This window comes from Neltuma alba, unplaced genomic scaffold (assembly GCF_004799145.2).
Source record: "Neltuma alba isolate B1F8T4 unplaced genomic scaffold, ASM479914v2 tig00011119_pilon, whole genome shotgun sequence".
NCBI lineage: Eukaryota > Viridiplantae > Streptophyta > Magnoliopsida > Fabales > Fabaceae > Neltuma > Neltuma alba.
Genome location: NW_021635856.1, coordinates 151,993 through 169,726, shown reverse-complemented (window position 1 = coordinate 169,726; position 17,734 = coordinate 151,993). Strand labels below are relative to the sequence as shown.

The window sequence follows — 17,734 nt, the reverse complement described above, 5'->3', positions numbered from 1 at the left end:
TCATGGTATTTTTGATTTTTAAGTATTATATTTATTATTTTTTTTTCAAATCAATTTTCTCTATTTACAAATAAGTAATTTAATAATTTTTTTAGTCTTTTCAAATTATACATACTTTGATCATAAAGTCAGGATCTAAATTCAAATAAGAAAGTAGTAGCAGTTAAATTAAAGAAAAAACACCATTGATGAAAGGCTCATACAGAACATCAGTCCCCCACTTTTAATTTCTGACTACTGATTATTCTTCCCACCAACGGGGAAGCAGAAAAAGGGAACATTAAAAACTAAAAAGACAATCATTCTCAAGGAACGCAAGACACACTGGGGGGTATCCATGACACGGTAGAAAAGAGAGAGGTGAGCCTTCCTGGGATGTAGAATTGGGGCTGTCAGTCAGAGTCCGATAGCGGAATCATCGGAACTTGGCTGTTACGCTTGCCGAAGGGACGAACGTTGCTGGGCGCTGGCCTGCCAGATGGTCCTTCCTTGCTTTCACGGATGCGCTGTGCAGTACTGGTGATGATACCCCGGTTTCCTACCCTCTTACGTTTTCCATGGGAATCATCTTCCACCTGATGATCATCAACACTAAACGGTGTTATATATTCAGGCATGCACAAGTCACTCGTACGTATTCATTGACGACGAAGAAGAAGTGTATGGTTAGTTATACCTTGTCATCGAGGGGATCAGCAGGTTCATTGAGATCGATTTCAGGACGAGGTTGTTGGATTTGGTGCAGAGTTTGAGAGAGTTGAGCTGTGAACCTGGAGAACCAGGGGGAGCTGTAGGATTCAAGTCCTACCATGGAATTAGCTTTGCTTCTAAACTCAAGCCTGGCTTCCTCGCTCATACCCAGTCGCTCCAGGTACTCACACACACTGTTGTTCAGATGGACAACCTCACTCCTCTTGGAAGCCATGACGCCAACGCTGACCGGAAGAAAGCAACAAGGGAACTGGATGTTCAGTCCTCTGGCTACCTGATAGCTCAGTGCGGGACTTCATTTCCCGTAGGGAATATATAGGCGGAAGCAAGTGCCCCTGGGTGGGTCCAACAAACAATCGAAGAGAGTGACCAAAATTAATATCCAATACCCGGAGCCAGGCTGAGCCTGCCATCCAATACCCGAGCTTCTGAAAAAAGTCCTCGTCCAACAAACAATCGAAGAGAGTGACCAAAATTAATATCCAATACCCGGAGCCAGGCTGAGCCTGCCATCCAATACCCGAGCCTCTGAAAAAAGTCCTCGTCCAACAAACAATCGAAGAGAGTGACCAAAATTAATATCCAATACCCGGAGCCAGGCTGAGCCTGCCAGGACGAGGACTTTTTAATTTTGGTCACTCTCTTCGATTGTTTGTTGGACGAGGACTTTTTTCACCCAGGACAAAATTTTATTTTCATCTAAAAAAATTATTTGTAAGTAAACGGATATTCCCGTTTTACGTAATAAAATTCAATGTTAAAAAAAGCCATATAAATTAAGTAATAAATCCTATTTAATAAAAGGTTTTTAAAAATATACTACTTCTAATCTTTAATATAAAAGCTAGTTAGAGATTCAATTTGATTCTAAATATAAGATCTCAATTCACTTTGTCTCTAATATTTATTCATTTTACTCTCAAGTAATTTTTATAATAACTGCATATATTAAAGATAATTCAAATACACATAATTAAGAACAATATTTTAGAAAAGATAATATATATTTATTATAAATAACTAATTTTTTTTAATTTCAAAAATTAGATAATTAGCTTATATATCAAGAACCATATGTAGTAACTAAAATTCTCAATGAAAAAAATGAACTTTATACTTATCTTTTAATGAATCATAACACTTCATATTTTATTGACCTAACACATCAATATCTTTCAACTTCTATTTTTTTCTTTCAAAATTTTACGTTAACTTAATTTTTATAATCTTGATAAATCTGATTTCATATGGGTAACAGTTAATTTCGACTAATTCAGTTAAACATTAGTTTATTATTATAAAGATTATTTAGGATAAAATTGATAAATATTGAAGACAAAATAAATGGAGGTTTTATATTTGAAACCAAGATTGAATCTCTAGCCAGCCCTTATGTTAAGGGTTGGAGGTAGTATATTTTTCAAAAAATTTGGAGGAAACCTCGATCAAGTTCCTTCAAGTTTTCCAATCATATATAACCATATGTTCCTTTTTATTTTGTGTAAATTTATGACTAAATGCTATTAAATGTTAATAATTTAAAAATATGACACATGGTTATATATGATTAGAAAACTTGACATAATTAATATAAAAAAAACTTGATATAAATATTGTTAAAAAAAATTTATTTAATGGGATTCATTTCTTGGTTTATATGACTTTTTTTCAATGGAGAATTTTATTAGGTCAAACAGGAATCTTTGTTTATTTACAAATAATTTTTTTAGATGAAAATAAAATTTTGCTGATGAGTGACAATCACCGCATCAAAGGATCAAAGACATGAGAGTGGACTCCTCCTTTTCCTTAATTCAGGAGTCAGGACTTGGACCTTAGGGCACGTCACTTCTGCCGCGTTTGACAAAATACTCCAAACGCATTGTCGTTTATCCGCAGCGGATGGTAACGTCAGCGAAGGGAAGCTGAGCCCCTCGTTTAATGAAGGCCACGAATATGGGTGAGTTGGGTAGTTCTGATATACTCTTCTAGTCCTATTTATAAGTTATTTTTAATATATTTTATACAGATTAAAAAAATTTTAAACTCAATTAATTCTCATTTACATTTAACAACTTTTTAATTTTATCACTATTTAATATATATTATTCTTTATGTAAACAAAACTAACACCATAATAAGTGGATGGTGAAATTATACATTCATACAAAATATTTTTCTCAATACTCTATAAATAAGATTAAAAAATATATTTTCTCTCTACTTTATAAATAGAACTAAAAGAGTAAGCTTGGGGGCAGTAATTCTCTCGCTAAGTGATGGAATTGCCCTCCAAACTTGGGTTTTAGTGCCAAAATGTGAATTTGATCCCTCGCGGACGTGCATTTGGTCGGATTGTGTTGTTGATGGAATTTGGGCATCCGCAAAATTAATGTCACAGTGCTAGTTTGTGAAGAAAATTACACCCAGAAGCTGGAACATTGTGGTATCTACTGGTTCTTTTTCTCACTGGATCTACTCGTCCAATATAATTCTCCATTGTTCGTTTTGGTTCTCAATGTCTAACTGTCTAATCCTCATCCGGTCCAAGTCTCAAAACACTTGATTACATATTTTTGTCACATAGATCAAGGGTTTTGCGAGAAAAATAGGTTTCTTAATACCACATCTAGTCATAATTATAAAACAAGACTTTATAATTAGGACCAGAAGTACTAAGTAAATAAACAGACGTCTATAAAAAACACAGGAAATAAGGAATTTATTCATGGTTCTCTTTCCATTCTGATCTGTCCCTCTTATTAACTTCAATTCTTTCCCGAGTAAAGCATGATGAGGGCGCAAGAACACACTAACGACACTGCGTTAACGGCACACACTGCATGCATTAACTCACAAGTCACAACACTACTCACACTCATCACTAATTTCCTAATTATTCTGCTAAACTCTTAGGATGTGTTTGGTATGAAGGATTTGGAGGGGGGAAAAGGAAGGATTTTAATCATTTTTTCTTGTTTGGCAATAAAAATTTTAGGAGGGGAGGAAAAATTTTAAAAAAATTTTCTCTCCCCGCCCCTCCTCAACCTAGGGTTGTGTAAAAACTCGGTAGTTCGGTATGGTTCAGTTCAATCTAAGCAAACCCGGTCCAATCCGGTCAAGAAAAAATTAGCACGAAACAAAACTGGACCAGACTGGACCAAACTGATCTCATCGGGTTAGACCGGACTAGGGACTGGCCCCTCAGACCAGTTGGTCCAATTCAGTCTAGCCCGATTTTTTTAATTATTATTTATATAATTTTTTCATATAAGTTTTTTGTCTATTCAAATAATCAAGATTTATCTATTAACTTCCTAAGTAATGAGCATACATATATATTTTCTGTAATATAAGATTTATATTAACGAGGATTAATTAATAAAACATGACATTATTGGAAAATTGAAAGGAAATGATCAAATTTGATGAACTGTGGATTAAAATATGTGTAAAATTTTATATAGTAAGTCACAATTTTGTCTCCTATTGAAGAAATTTTTTTTTTAAAAAATTAAATTTAGGTCCTAGTCCAGGCAGTCCAGAGGACCAAGTCCAGTCCAACCCGACATCGGGTTGGTACTGGACTGGACCAGACCTCGAGCTGTCATTTTTAGCCCAAGGCCTTTACTGGCTCAGACTTCGGGTTGATAACAAACATAGTGTAGTCTGGTCCATGCACACCCCTACCTCAACCTCCCCTCCAAAATTGAGAGGATTTAGAGGGAAAGGGCAATATTTTGCCATGTTGTGACTATTATACTCATATTTTACTATGTGATGACCATTATGCCCATATCTTAAATAAAATGAGGGCAAAATTGTCCATATTAAAATTTTTTCCCTCCCCTTCCTTCATGAATTAAACAAAGTAATATTAAAACTCCTCCCCTCCCCTCCTTTTTTTTTATAAATCTAAACAATGTAATATTAAAATCCTTTCACTTTTCTCCCCTCACCTTTCCTCCATTAAAATCCCTCCCCTCCTCTTCTTTTCATTGAACCAAACAGACCCTTATGAACACACACAGCAACAGCCAATAAGAGCTTTAATTTAAAACCCCCCAAGCTAGTGGCGAATATATGAGGCTATGTACACAACTTTACTTTTGATTTATATATACAGCTTTACTTTTCATAATTCGCCATCCAGGCCACAAATTCTCTTCCATTTTTTACCTCAATAATTAAATTAATATTTTTCAGTTTAAATTTAGTGCTTTTAATTTTTTGTCTATAATTTTAAACAATTCAAAAAAAAAATTGGCAATTTGAAATTATTTTTTTTATAATTTAACTTTTTTATAATATTATCATGAAAGAGTAAAATTTAATCATTTAAATGTTACTCCTCATGTTCTTAATATAGAATCTAATTGTTGAGTTAATCTTGATCCTAAATATAAGACTTATTTATCATATCTATTTCTAAATTACCCCTATTGATACTCTCTCAACCATAATTAAGTAGAAAAATAAGAGAGGATATTAAAGAAGATGATTATGGTATTTTTAAAAAATCATGTCATATTTTTTATAATTAACTAAGTTACTTAACTTTTATAATCTTGTTAAATTAGTTAGATAGTTTTTATATTAAAGACTAGAAGAGTAATATAACAATTAGGAGATGAAGAAAAAGAAAAGAGGGGAAGGCGTGGGTAAGAAAACGAGATTCTCTCATGACGATGCTGATGCCACCGAAAATACCGTGGGAGTTACAAATCTAGAGACCATTTTATCACTTTGTCTCTTTAGTTCGATTCGCATTATCGTGATGTGAGCATGTGATTTGACCCCGATTCTTTTTGCTGCCGCTATTATGACTGTGTTTGCAAGCGTTTTTTTTCCTCTTTTAATTTTTATGTTTTCTCCAAAAATTTCATTGCCTTTACACCATCGCAAAGAAGTTGTACTTTGTATGAAAACCAAACAAAGGAGCAAACTCACTCTCAAAAGTTTCCTTATGGACTTTGAATCCGCAAAATTAATACAAGTCATACTCGATGGATCCTATTTAAAAACAAGCGAAACTTCCGTTTTTTATATCATTAGATTAATGGGTCGATATTATGCTTTCCCACCCTTTTTTGAAAGCAGCAGCCCTTTTATATATTACTGAGATGTTTAAGAGTAGCATATCAATACAAGTTTGTGAAGAATACACTTCAAGAAGCTGAACAATGTGGTATCTAATTATTTTTCTCCCCAGATCTACTCGTCCAATTCTCCATTGTTCGTTTTGGTTCTCAATGTCTGACTACTGTCTAATCACAAAGGCGGTCCAATTCTCAAAACACTTGATTACATATTTTTGTCATATAGATCAAGGGCTTCGCGAGAGGATAAGACATAACTCATAATAGGGCTTTGATTGATTTTTTAATATTTTCCCTCAATACTCTGTATCAAACTTAGAGGGAAAACAATATCGAACTAAATACCTCAAATCCTGTCATTGAAGTCAGCCGATTGCTTTGCAAGCTAATTTTCTTGATGCATGTGAGCCCGCACAAGTTTACGGCTTTAATTCGATTACGTCCAAGCCAAAGCTCCTGAAGACTTGTCAAGTTCTGCAGATTCTCCATTGCCTCAATCAGGAATGCAAATAAATCAGAACCCAAGCAACGCTACATTAGAAGCTACAGCGAGCAAAGTCACTGCCCACTTTTCCGCAGGGCACACAATCATGCTCCCACCCAATATATCATGTACGCCAGCACAAAGTGGCATCTGTCTCAAATAATACTATGTGATAGGTTCTCCTACAACAAACCATATTACTCACCCGTAATTTGTTAGAGCCGAGCTCAAGAATCTGCAGTTCATGAAAGTGATCAGTCTCCTCCATCTTCATCACTTCATTTCTAGGTACATGGAGCGCTTTTGGAGACCCGACAGTCCGACACTATCCATTCAGTGAAATAATTTCATTAAAAGAAAATAAAAAATCAAGTTTCTTAAATATGCTGGCATCAGGATTTTTTTTTTTTAATCGATTATCACGTAGCACCAGCTCCTGCATAAATACCAGTTTGTCATCAGCTTAAATATAGAAACAGGATAATCATAACCAATGACAAGAACAACTGTACATGAGAAAGAAGCATTTCTAACCGGCATTCTACACAGACCACCAACTACTTTGTGGCTTATAAATTAAAGCAACTGTATGTAAAATTCATCCGAAGTTATTTAACAAGGTCTGGAAACTTCCTTTTCCTCTTTCGTTCCAATTATGAAGATTCAATGTTTGGAGGCAAATAGATTTCCATTTAGATTAAAATTTTCAAGCAACTAATAGAGTGTGAAGAATATGAAAGAACTAATTAACTCCTTAACTCACTCCCATCATCTGAAATTGGTAGGAGCATAAACATGAACATTTTTAAGGAAAATATCTATCTCACTTAAGACGTCAAATTCCATTATAAATGTCTTCTGAATCATCCTGCATTGTCATGCCTTTCTCGGGGGCTATGTTAGGATGGAGAGGGGAAGGGAAGGTTTTCTGTAACCTTTCCCTTGCTTAGGAATAGTTAACAGAGACGGTAGAATAAACCTTCCAAAATCCTTCAAAGTCCTCCCTGCTTTACAATTTTAAGTTCCTCTCATTAGGAAAGTTTTGAAAGAAAGTTGAAAGGGTTCTCATTGACGCTCAATTTTCCAGCAACCAAAGATCAAATTCACAGCATCGCACCCACCTAAGCCTCAAAAAAAAAAAAAAGGGGGATATTTATGTACCATGTTTCTCTTCGGAAACGCATAGAGAACACAAGGACCAATTTTCCCAAACCTTTCTAGCAAGCAAAAAGCAATGGGAGGCAAAAGCATAACTTGAATTACCTCAAGACCGGCAATGTCGTGCCGGGCGGAAAGGGGCTCAACGGCAGCATCAGTGAGAAGGTTCTGACGAAGAGAAAGCTTCTTGAGGTTAGAGAGGTGGGCTATACGAGGGTCCAAGGCGGATAAGCGATTGGTGGTGAGATCCAATTCGGTGAGGTAGGGAGGCAAGTCGACGGAGTCGAGGTCGTGAAGTTGACAGCCGGTGAGATCAAGGAGGGTGGAAGAAGGATCCTCCTCAACCTCTGCCGGAATCCTGAACATTGGGATCACGAGCCGCAGGAGATTGGGCTCCATCGTTCATCTTTGAAGCTGAAGATCGATGGTTTCGGACAGATGCAATACCCCGCTCGATTATGGACTCAGTTTCCATGCTAAGCATAATGATGAGCACCAAGAGCTCATCATTTATGCGCACCGTTTTAATAATCATTCAGTGGCCAAGCAACGTCGTTTTGCTGGGATCTGTAAATTTGTGCTCACGATATTATTTTTCTTTATCTGAAGGAAGAGAAAACGCTTAGCAAGGCAAGTTCCAACCTTTTTTTGTTTTTTTCAAATAATGAGCAAGCTCCAAATTTTCGCAGTTGAGTCTCTTCTACTTGAAGATGAATACCAATGGCAACTCCCCAGCTTCAGCAGAAGGAGAAAAAATATCTCTGACAGATCAGGGTAATGAGTTTTTTTTTTTAAGTTAGAGAAGTATCTCAAAGCCACAGCACTTTGCACCCAAACTATCCAGCAAGATCCTTCAAACCTACGCTCACTTAGGGACATTCTTCACTTGCTAATTGACGGGTTTCAAATTGTTGATCTCTTTTATCTGCTTATTGTTCTTTTTACTGATCTGGTTTTTTGGATGTTGAATTTGTGAGTGATTGGGCTAAAAATACAATTGATCGGTTTCCAGTTTGCCACGAAGTTTTAGCGAAGGAGAGATCATGAAAAGTAAAAATGATTCGGGTATGTTAGTTTATCCGATTTTAGTCAAGAGAAGAGCAAAAGAGTAGCCATTTGGATGGGATTGGGGTAGTGCTTGTTCACCCTGGTTGTTGACATTAACCACCAACCAGTGTGTCTTTCGAAAGAGATGAAGTGCAGGAGAACAGAATTAACAAGGAGATGAAGAAACTTGAAGCATTTTGTTGACATTGGCTCCAAAGATTTTGTGAAATAAGGAGCAAAAGTCACAATCATTAGCCCCCTACTTCCTTCCTCCCTCTCTCATTTCTTCAATCGCTTGATTAGAAATTTAGCTTAGCCGCACATGAAAGCATCCTGAAGAAGAAGAGAGAGGATTGAAACGGTCCATGACTTCAGAATTTTTATCCGCAACAAGCAGTCATTATCACCCATCATTGAACGGTTAAGATCATTCATAACTTTAATGAAAAATTATCGCTCATCATCGAACGGTTAAGAGCATTCATAACCTTAATGAAACGGTGTGCCGTGGTGATGAGCTACTATCAAGCCGCTTCGCACCGAAACTCGTTCCCTCGATTATTAGCGTATGTGATCGATTGAATTGATTGGAGGCTACAAAATTTGCGAGTGCGTGGAAGTATAATTAGTAAATACGTCATCGTTGCGGGGTTAAGACGGTAGACGGGTAAAGTGATTGATTATTATTCTTTCCCTTTATCATGGTACATGTCTATAGAGAATCTGCGTAAAGACAATTTTAATTTTAATTCTAATTCGTCAATATTATAAGAAAACAAATCTAAAAAAATTGAAAAAAATGTATAAATCTTTTCATAGTATTTCTGACTGAAACTTAAAACAAATTAAATTATCTTAGGTGTTTTTCATTAATTACTTAACATTTATAGGAAATTTTTTATTTGCAAAAATTAGGGCTTAGGTGGGATGAATTTTAAAGTTTCAACAAGATTAAGAATATGCGATAATATTATCTTTTTATACATATTATTTTATAATTAATATAAACTGTAAAAATTTATGGAAAATGATCGTTTCCATTTTTTTTGCTAGTGATATTTCATTTTGTTATTTCTGATATATATTGACTTTTTAACAAACAAAAAAAAATATGTCCATGCTTTCGGTTTTCCACACATGTTACTGCATATAAAATAATTACTAAACTCCATGCAAATATTTTTTACTTTGTTGAAAAATTCAATGGCCTTGACCTTTATCTATTCTTTACTTATTTTTTAAATTAGCAAAAATAATTAAATCAGCCAGTCTCCATTATTTTGTTCACTATCTATACATTCAAGGTGCGTTTAACCACAACATTATAAACAATGTTGTCAATAATAATTGATTTTATTAAACAGTGTTTCGATATTATACATCCAAAAGCATTTTGGGTTAGAAAGGGAATTCATCTGAGGAATAGTAGGAATCTATTTTCTTCATATTTATTATATTTAAATGATTAAACAAAGATATATCAAACATATGTCAGTATTGGATAAAGCTCAAGCTAACAGTTACATGTACTGGCTTGAACATTAGGTTACGCGTTTGATAATTGAACAAAAAGAGAGTTTAGGAGAAATGCAATTGACATACGATTTATCATCAAAATTAATTATTTTGAATTTACTTGAGAATTGTCCCTCAAGTTTAATTTTAACTGAGAACTTGTTAAAAAATGGAGGAGTGACAATGAAGTAGCAGCCTCACAAATTTTTTTCTTACAGCTACTTCGTTAATTATATTGATATCGTCAGTTATTAAAATTATATTTTTTGAATGAATAGAAGATAAAACCAATATAACTATACCCAATATTTTTAATCAATAATTTTTTAATCGCCAAAGGCCGATTGAGAAATCCAGACCTCAATCCTTGAAAAATTCCCACAATTCATTTTCTGGTCGCTAAACTCTCCACAGTGCGACATCGAAACTAAGCACAGCCCTCACCTGCCCTGACCTCAGACAGGCACGGCCGCAGGCTGCCGGTATCACGATGAATTCCCTGATCCGGCAAACGATTTGGTAAAATCAAGAGGCATCTATGTTTCGACATTAGTGAGATTGGTTTCAAACGCCAGCTGCTATTTAATGATAAGGCTTTTGAAACACGAAGTTCCAATTTTTCTGGCCGCTTCTCGTTATTTCGATCCAAGTTTCTCTACTTTAGCTCTTGTTGCCCAAGACCGTCAGCGATACCCCACAACTTTGTCGTCCCTTCATTCTGGAAATGATTTCTCGAAAGATATAGCAACCTGCTTGTCAAACTGCAGATGTTTACTGGAATTGGACATAGTACATGCTCGTATTATCCGAACCCATTTCTTGGAATTTAATCCTGCTCCCTTTCATTGGAACAATATCATAAGGTCCTACACTAGGCTAGACTCTCCAGTCAAGGCTATTCGCGTCCATGTTGCGATGCTGCGAACTGGAACTTTCCCCGATTGCTACACCCTTCCCATCGTTCTGAAGGCTGTTTGCCAGTCTTTTGCGTTTGAAGTAGGACAGCAGATCCATTCTATCGGTATTAAGCTTGGACTACAGTTCAATGAGTTCTGCGAAAGTGGTTTTTTAAATTTGTACTGTAAAGCGGGAGAATTTGAAAGCGCCCACAAGCTGTTTGAGGAAAATCCTGAGCGAAAGCTGGGTTCTTGGAATGCCATAATAGGTGGTCTTTCCCAAGCCGGACTTGCTCAGGAGGCAATAAACAAGTTTGTGGAGATGATGAGAAATGGGTTCGTGCCGGACGGTGTCACCATGGTTAGCGTGACATCTGCATGCGGAAGCCTTGGTGACTTGGTCATGGCCTTTCAATTCCACAAATGTGTTTTGCAGGTGAAATCCACAGATCGGATAGAAATCTTATTGTTTAACTCACTGATAGACATGTATGGAAAATGCGGCAGGATGGACCTAGCCTTCAAAGTTTTTGAATCGATGGAAGAACGGAATATTTCATCATGGACGTCCATGATTGTGGGTTATGCAATGCAGGGACATGTAGAGGAAGCGTTTGAATGCTTCTGGAGAATGAGAGAGGCAGGGGTGAAGCCTAACCATGTGACTTTTGTTGGAGTACTTAGTGCTTGTGTGCATGGTGGGACAGTCGAAGAAGGAAGATTCTACTTTGACATGATGAGGAATATTTATGGCATAACACCGCGATTGCAACATTATGGATGCATGGTGGATCTATTGGGTAGAGCAGGATTGCTCAGTGAGGCCAGAAAAATGGTGGAGGAGATGCCAATGAAGCCCAATGCAGTAGTGTGGGGTTGTTTGATGGGTGCTTGTGAGAAATATGTGAATGTGGATATGGCGGAGTGGGTGGCTAAACATTTGCAAGAATTGGAACCCTGGAATGATGGGGCTTTTGTAGTGTTGTCTAATATCTATGCCAATGAAGGCATGTGGAAGCAGGTGGAGCATGTAAGATCAGTCATGAAGCGGAGAAGCCTTGCCAAAATCCCTGCCTACAGCTTAGCAACAAAGTCAGATTAAACGTGCGGTGGTGGAAGCCTATTTTGACTTTGATTTGCCTCACCTCGTGGACAGAAATGTTTATATTTTCTTGGAGAAGACTTGTCCCATGACCCATGTACGGCTGCACTGCAGTGTAATATAATGCCCACCTATTGGCAGTTTTTACATCTTTACTCTGAAAGGCCAGAATGCAATACCAGAAAGCAAAAAGAATTGTTTTCCCATTATATTATTCTTTTTCCTGAAAAGTAAGCATGATATGCCAGTATTCTTTTTACCATTTGTGACAAATCATTTAATTGTATTGTGACTTGAGCTTCTCCATCTTTTCATAGTTGACCGTCATAAGATCCCACTGCGGCTGTGGTGAAGTTGAAGTCTGTGCATGGCTACATTGGCTCATGACAGTGGGGTATTCCTTTGTACATGCAGCTTTCACTTCCTTCCAAGTAGTACGTCCCCTTCTCTTCCTTTCTCTGCCATATCTACCATACGAACATACCGGGGATGAGAGTAGGGGATTGTTCACAGGACATATTTGGCAGAATTTAATGCCACAGTTTGTTAATTCTCTCATTGGTCTAAGTTACTTTACCGAATAATGATGATGATTGTAGTAGTTTATAAAACGGTGTCAAGTTGAATTGGGAAACAGGTACTGAGTTCAGTTTCACCATGAGAGGAAATCGACCAAACAAAGAATCGGTAGAACTGGTGGGTGAATCGGTCACATTTTTTTTTTTGAAAAGGGTGTTTGGATGGAATATGGTTGGAAAATAACTTTTGGAGAATAGCTTTTGGGTCTGTTTGGAAAATATCTGAAATTATGGTTTGGGTAAAAAATTTGCCAAACAGGGGCACAAATCAGCAAACCACGATTTTAGATTAAAATTATGGTTTCAAAAAAAGTGAATCCATTCTATTTTTTGTTTAAATTGGAAAGTATGATTGTGTCTGTCAAAATAGATCCCAACAGTAATATGATTTTAACATCTCTCAATTATTTTTCTATGAACATATTTAATCTTATATTTTATAAATATATATACATATTAATTAATTGTTAATTACATTATCTTATATATTATTAATTATGTTGGTGAAAAATATATTATTAACAATTTTATTCCTTCAAATTAAAATATGTTATAAAATCTATCTTTTATATAATTATCATATTAGCTTATGTCTTTTTAGTAATTTGTACATATAAAAGTGTTTCTAATAACAATTATCCAAACACTCTCATTTTATCAGAGTTACTTTTTCACAAAATTTATTTTTCAAAAAATCTATTTTCCAGAAACTATTCTCCAAATCATGGTTTGGTTTCATCCAAACACCTAATAATAGATTTTGTGAAAAAGTTATTCTGATAAAGTGAAAGTGTTTGGATAGTTGTTATCAGAAGCACTTTTTATATATGTAAATTACTTAAAAGGGTATAAGTTAATATGATAATTATATAAAAGATAGATTTTATAATATATTTTAATTTGAAGGAATAAAATTGTTAATAATATATTTTTTACCAACATAATTAATAATATATAAGATAATATAATTAATTAATAATTAATGTGTATATGTATTTATAAAATATAATATTAAACATGTTTATAGAAAATTAATTTAGGTGTGTTAAAGTCGTATTATCGTTAAGATCTACTCTGATAGGTACAATCATACTCTCTAATTTGAGCCAGAAACAGAATTGATTCACTTCTTTTAAAATCATGGTTTTGAGCCCAAAACTGTGGTATGCTGATTTTTTTCCCCCCTGTTTGGCAAATTTTTGACTTAAACCATGGTTTGGGTGCCAAAACCATGGTTTCAAGTATTTGCCAAACAAGCCCTTGATCATGTTTTTAAATGACAATTTACACATATCTATACTCAATAAGCTTTGAAAAATGAAGAAAAATAAAATAAAATAACATAACAAGAAATATGTATGTATGTTTGTCAAATTATAATTATAAATTATGTATTATACATTATTTGTTTCCGATTTAAACATTCATTTTATTATAATAAAAATTATTTACCTTTAATTTAGGCTTACATAATTTAAAATATACTACCTTTGGACTTTAATATAAAAACTTATTTGACTTATATTATAGTCCTAAATATAAAATTTGAATTTACTTTGTCTCTCATATTTATTCTTTTTTTTAAATAGTTCTTGTAATAATGATAGTTGTAGCCAGTACACTTGATTAACAACGATATTTTAAGGAAAACAACACCTATATATTATAAATTATTAATTTAACTAGTTTTTTTTAATTTACTCAAATTAATTAACTAGTGCTTGTATTAAAAAAAGTAGTACTACCTCCAGTTTTTAATATAAGACCTCGTTTGACTTTTATTTTAGTTCTAAATATAAGACTCAATCTACTTTGTCTCTAATATTTGTGCATTTTTTTTAAGATAGTCCTCCTAATAATAATAATTTTAACCAACACACTTCACTAGTAAGAATATTTTAGGAAGAACAACACCTATTTATTACATATAACAAACTTAATTTATTTTCTTAATTTTTTTAAATTAATCAATCAGTTTTTATAATTAGAACCGGAGATAGTATTAATTTATTCATAACAGATCCGAATACAGCTTAGATCACGGCCCCACTATTGAATTATAAGCTAGTACTTTAATTTGACTGGGTCAATAACCGGTCTATTTTTTTAATATTGATTTTATAGCTTTTGTGGCAGTGTCATATGGGAATACTTGGGGATACATTGTCAACAGTAGGGGTGAAAAATGAAATGTCAAATATGGGCGAAGGATAAACTTTTGCAATATTAATTTCTTGTTTTTTTGGTACAAATCTTCATTTCTTGTTGATTACAGGATTGAGTGAAGAAAAAGTGTATCAAGCACAATTAAGTTCGTTTTCCCCTCGTGGTATTAGGGACACGGAGAATTATTTTCCAGTAAGTTCGATCAAGTTTTTTATTTGGAATCAGTTTTAGTGCTTATCACTTTGATAAGTATTTTAAGCTCATCAGATTTGTACCGTTTATATTTGATTTGAACAGTCCAAATTGAAAATATTTAATTAATTATTTTTAAATATAAAAAATTATTTTTTGAAAAAATGATAGTTAAGGAATTATTTCTATTTTAGATTCTATACATATTAAAATAATTATTTTGAACAAATAAAAATAAAAAAGAAATCAAATCTGAGTCATCCAAATGAAATATAAACGATCTAAATTTGATGAATCTAAGGTGTTCATCAAAGTGATAAGTACCGAAATTGTTCCTATTTTCTAAGAGTGAATTGAGGCCAATAATAGGCAACATTAATTAATTACCATAACAGGAGGCCGCATACTTTCATCTAAGAATTTCGGGGAAAATTAACTTTGTTTAATTTTTTTAAGGGTAAAAATGTTTCTAGATAAGTATATATTAATCATAAAGTGCTGGTTAAAATAAAAAAAGAGAGATCATAAAGTTAAGATCGATCTAAATTCAAATAAATCAAAAAAGTTGTGGCTAGATTAAGGAAAAAACACTGCTGATGAAAGGCTCATAAACAAAACATCACTCCCCCTTTTAATTTCTGACATTACTACAAACGGGAAAGAGTAGAAAAAAGGGAACAATAAAAAGACTCCACAGGAAACACTACACAAACTGGGGGGGATCCATGACAGGACAGAAAAGAGAGAGGGTAAGCCTTCCTGGGATGTAGATTTGTGGCTGTTAATCAGAGTCTGACAGCAGAATCAGCGAAACTTGGTCGTTATCGTTGTGGAAGGGACGAACGCTGTTGGGCTTTGGCATGCCCGATGGTCCTTCCTTGCTCTCATTACGGGTGCGCAGTGCAGTACCAGTGATCCTCTGGCTTCCTACCCTCTTACGTTTTCCATGGGAATCATCTTCCACCTGATGATCATCAACACTAAACGGTGTTATATATTGAGGCATGCACAAGTCACTCGTACTTAGGGTATGTTTGGATTGGCATTGGACAAAACTGACTTCTAGTCCAACTGACTTTTGTAACTGAAGTTAGAGTAAAAGTCAGTTATGGTATGTTTGGATAGGTGCTTTTAAAAAGTCAGTTGGAAAAGTTAAAAGTTGTTTGGATGAATAAAAAAGTTAGTTCAGTTGTAAAATGACTAAAAAGGACATATACTTTATTAAATAGTAGTGTTTGATATTTTTAATGTGATAATTGTTAAAAAATATCTAAAATTATTATGATAAAATAAAAATAGTTTATTTGTGAGATTATAAGATAAAAATATTTGTTACCAAGACAAATTTAAAATAAAGTGACTGACAAGTGGATGGATTTCAATTGAATAAAGCAGTGGATTTAACGTGTACTAAGCCTATTATAGTATGGACGGAATACTTCAAACATCATCAGTTGATCTTAACTTCAAAAATCATCAGTTGATCTTAAGTATAGAAAGTGGAAACAAGAGCCATTTGAGTCTTTTTTCACCACCAGAGAAGGTTATCGATGTCCTATTGAATGGATATGAAAAAATGACAATGCATGCATGTGGAGTGGAGTAAATTAAATCATACAATATTCTCATAATCATGGCGCTATGCGGAATTGGGGTTATTAAAATATCAGTAAGGCGTGATACATAGAGGTAATTCTTTTCGTAAAATCTTTTTTTAATTTAAATCAGTGGAAAAGAAGCGCAGAATTTCCTAAATTCTGCAGGTCTCGTCAGCAAAAACAGATCCTCTCATCCAGAATAAGTTACTACCATGGACACCCATCACCGCACAAGGGATTCAAGAACGTTTCAAGAAAATGGCGGTTATAATCAACAATTCAAGGTATGCATAGAAGATTTATGAAATGTTCAGCATTGGCATTTTTCCTAACAACACAATTGCTTCCCAATTACACAATTTCTAATAAATGATAGCAATACCTATAGAAAGTGACGGAACGAGGTTGGAAGAGAGAAGTCTTGTGAAGCTTGACTCCCCCAGCCAATCCATTGACTTGAGATTGAAGCGTCGATGAACACAATGAAGTTGTCGCCATCTCCGACTTTCCTTCTCTTCTTCTGAGTACGCAGTCTCTAAATCTCCCTCGCGATTCAATTCAGACGTAGATAGCTCGAGAGAGTTAGGTATCTTATCCCTTTGGCCTCCGCCCTCTCTCAACCGCGCTTCAGCGCCTACTACCAGAGGAGAAAGGGAAAAAAAAATCACCCGCCTCCTTTAGCCACGGTCAGCACCGACAAGAGGAGAACGGAGGATTTAAAGTCGAACAGGAAAAATAACAGAAAGGCAACCATGGTACCTTGACCGACGGAGGAAGACAGCCGCGATTCTTTGCACACACACGCCGGTGATGGTAAGGAAGGATGACACAGACCTGTCGCAACAGTGATGGAGGGAGAACAGCCGCCGAGATCCACAGACGGAGACGCCGGAGAGAGTGACGGACGGAGACCCACGGGAGAAGGCGAGAGAGTGCCGAGAGTGATCTCCAAGGCCGAATGCAGAGGAAGAGAGCTCGGTCGAGTGTTGAGGGTCGAGTGTTCTGAGCTTTGGGGTTGGGTGAAAATGATAGGTGAGAGAAATAATAATTGCTCTGGTAACGGTAAAATGCATTATGAACGGTGGAAAAGCTAGAGCTGGTAGCGTCTGAAAATAAGTCAGTTTTGGTTACAAGTCAGTTTCAAAAGCAACATATCCAAACAATCATTTTGCCTCAAATAAGCCACCA

The 17,734-nt window shown here is 35.1% G+C and overlaps 2 protein-coding genes across 2 annotated transcripts; one reads left to right on the top strand and one right to left on the bottom strand.

Moving 5' to 3' along the window:
* Positions 1-6,324: 6,324 nt before the first annotated feature.
* Positions 6,325-7,851, bottom strand: LOC114761350 (protein phosphatase 1 regulatory inhibitor subunit PPP1R7 homolog). Its single transcript, XM_028950700.1, has 4 exons — positions 7,456-7,851; positions 6,725-6,730; positions 6,500-6,619; positions 6,325-6,444 (listed from the first exon to the last, which is right to left on the bottom strand). Exons 1-4 carry the CDS (start codon positions 7,849-7,851, stop codon positions 6,325-6,327), a joined length of 642 nt encoding a protein of 213 aa, XP_028806533.1.
* Positions 7,852-10,492: 2,641 nt separating this feature from the next.
* On the top strand, positions 10,493-12,419 carry LOC114761390 (pentatricopeptide repeat-containing protein At1g77170, mitochondrial-like). The gene is made up of 2 exons (XM_028950746.1): positions 10,493-12,242; positions 12,330-12,419. The coding sequence occupies exon 1, from the start codon at positions 10,600-10,602 to the stop codon at positions 12,010-12,012; it is 1,413 nt and encodes a 470-aa protein (XP_028806579.1). The 5' UTR covers positions 10,493-10,599; the 3' UTR covers positions 12,013-12,242; positions 12,330-12,419.
* Positions 12,420-17,734: the final 5,315 nt, after the last annotated feature.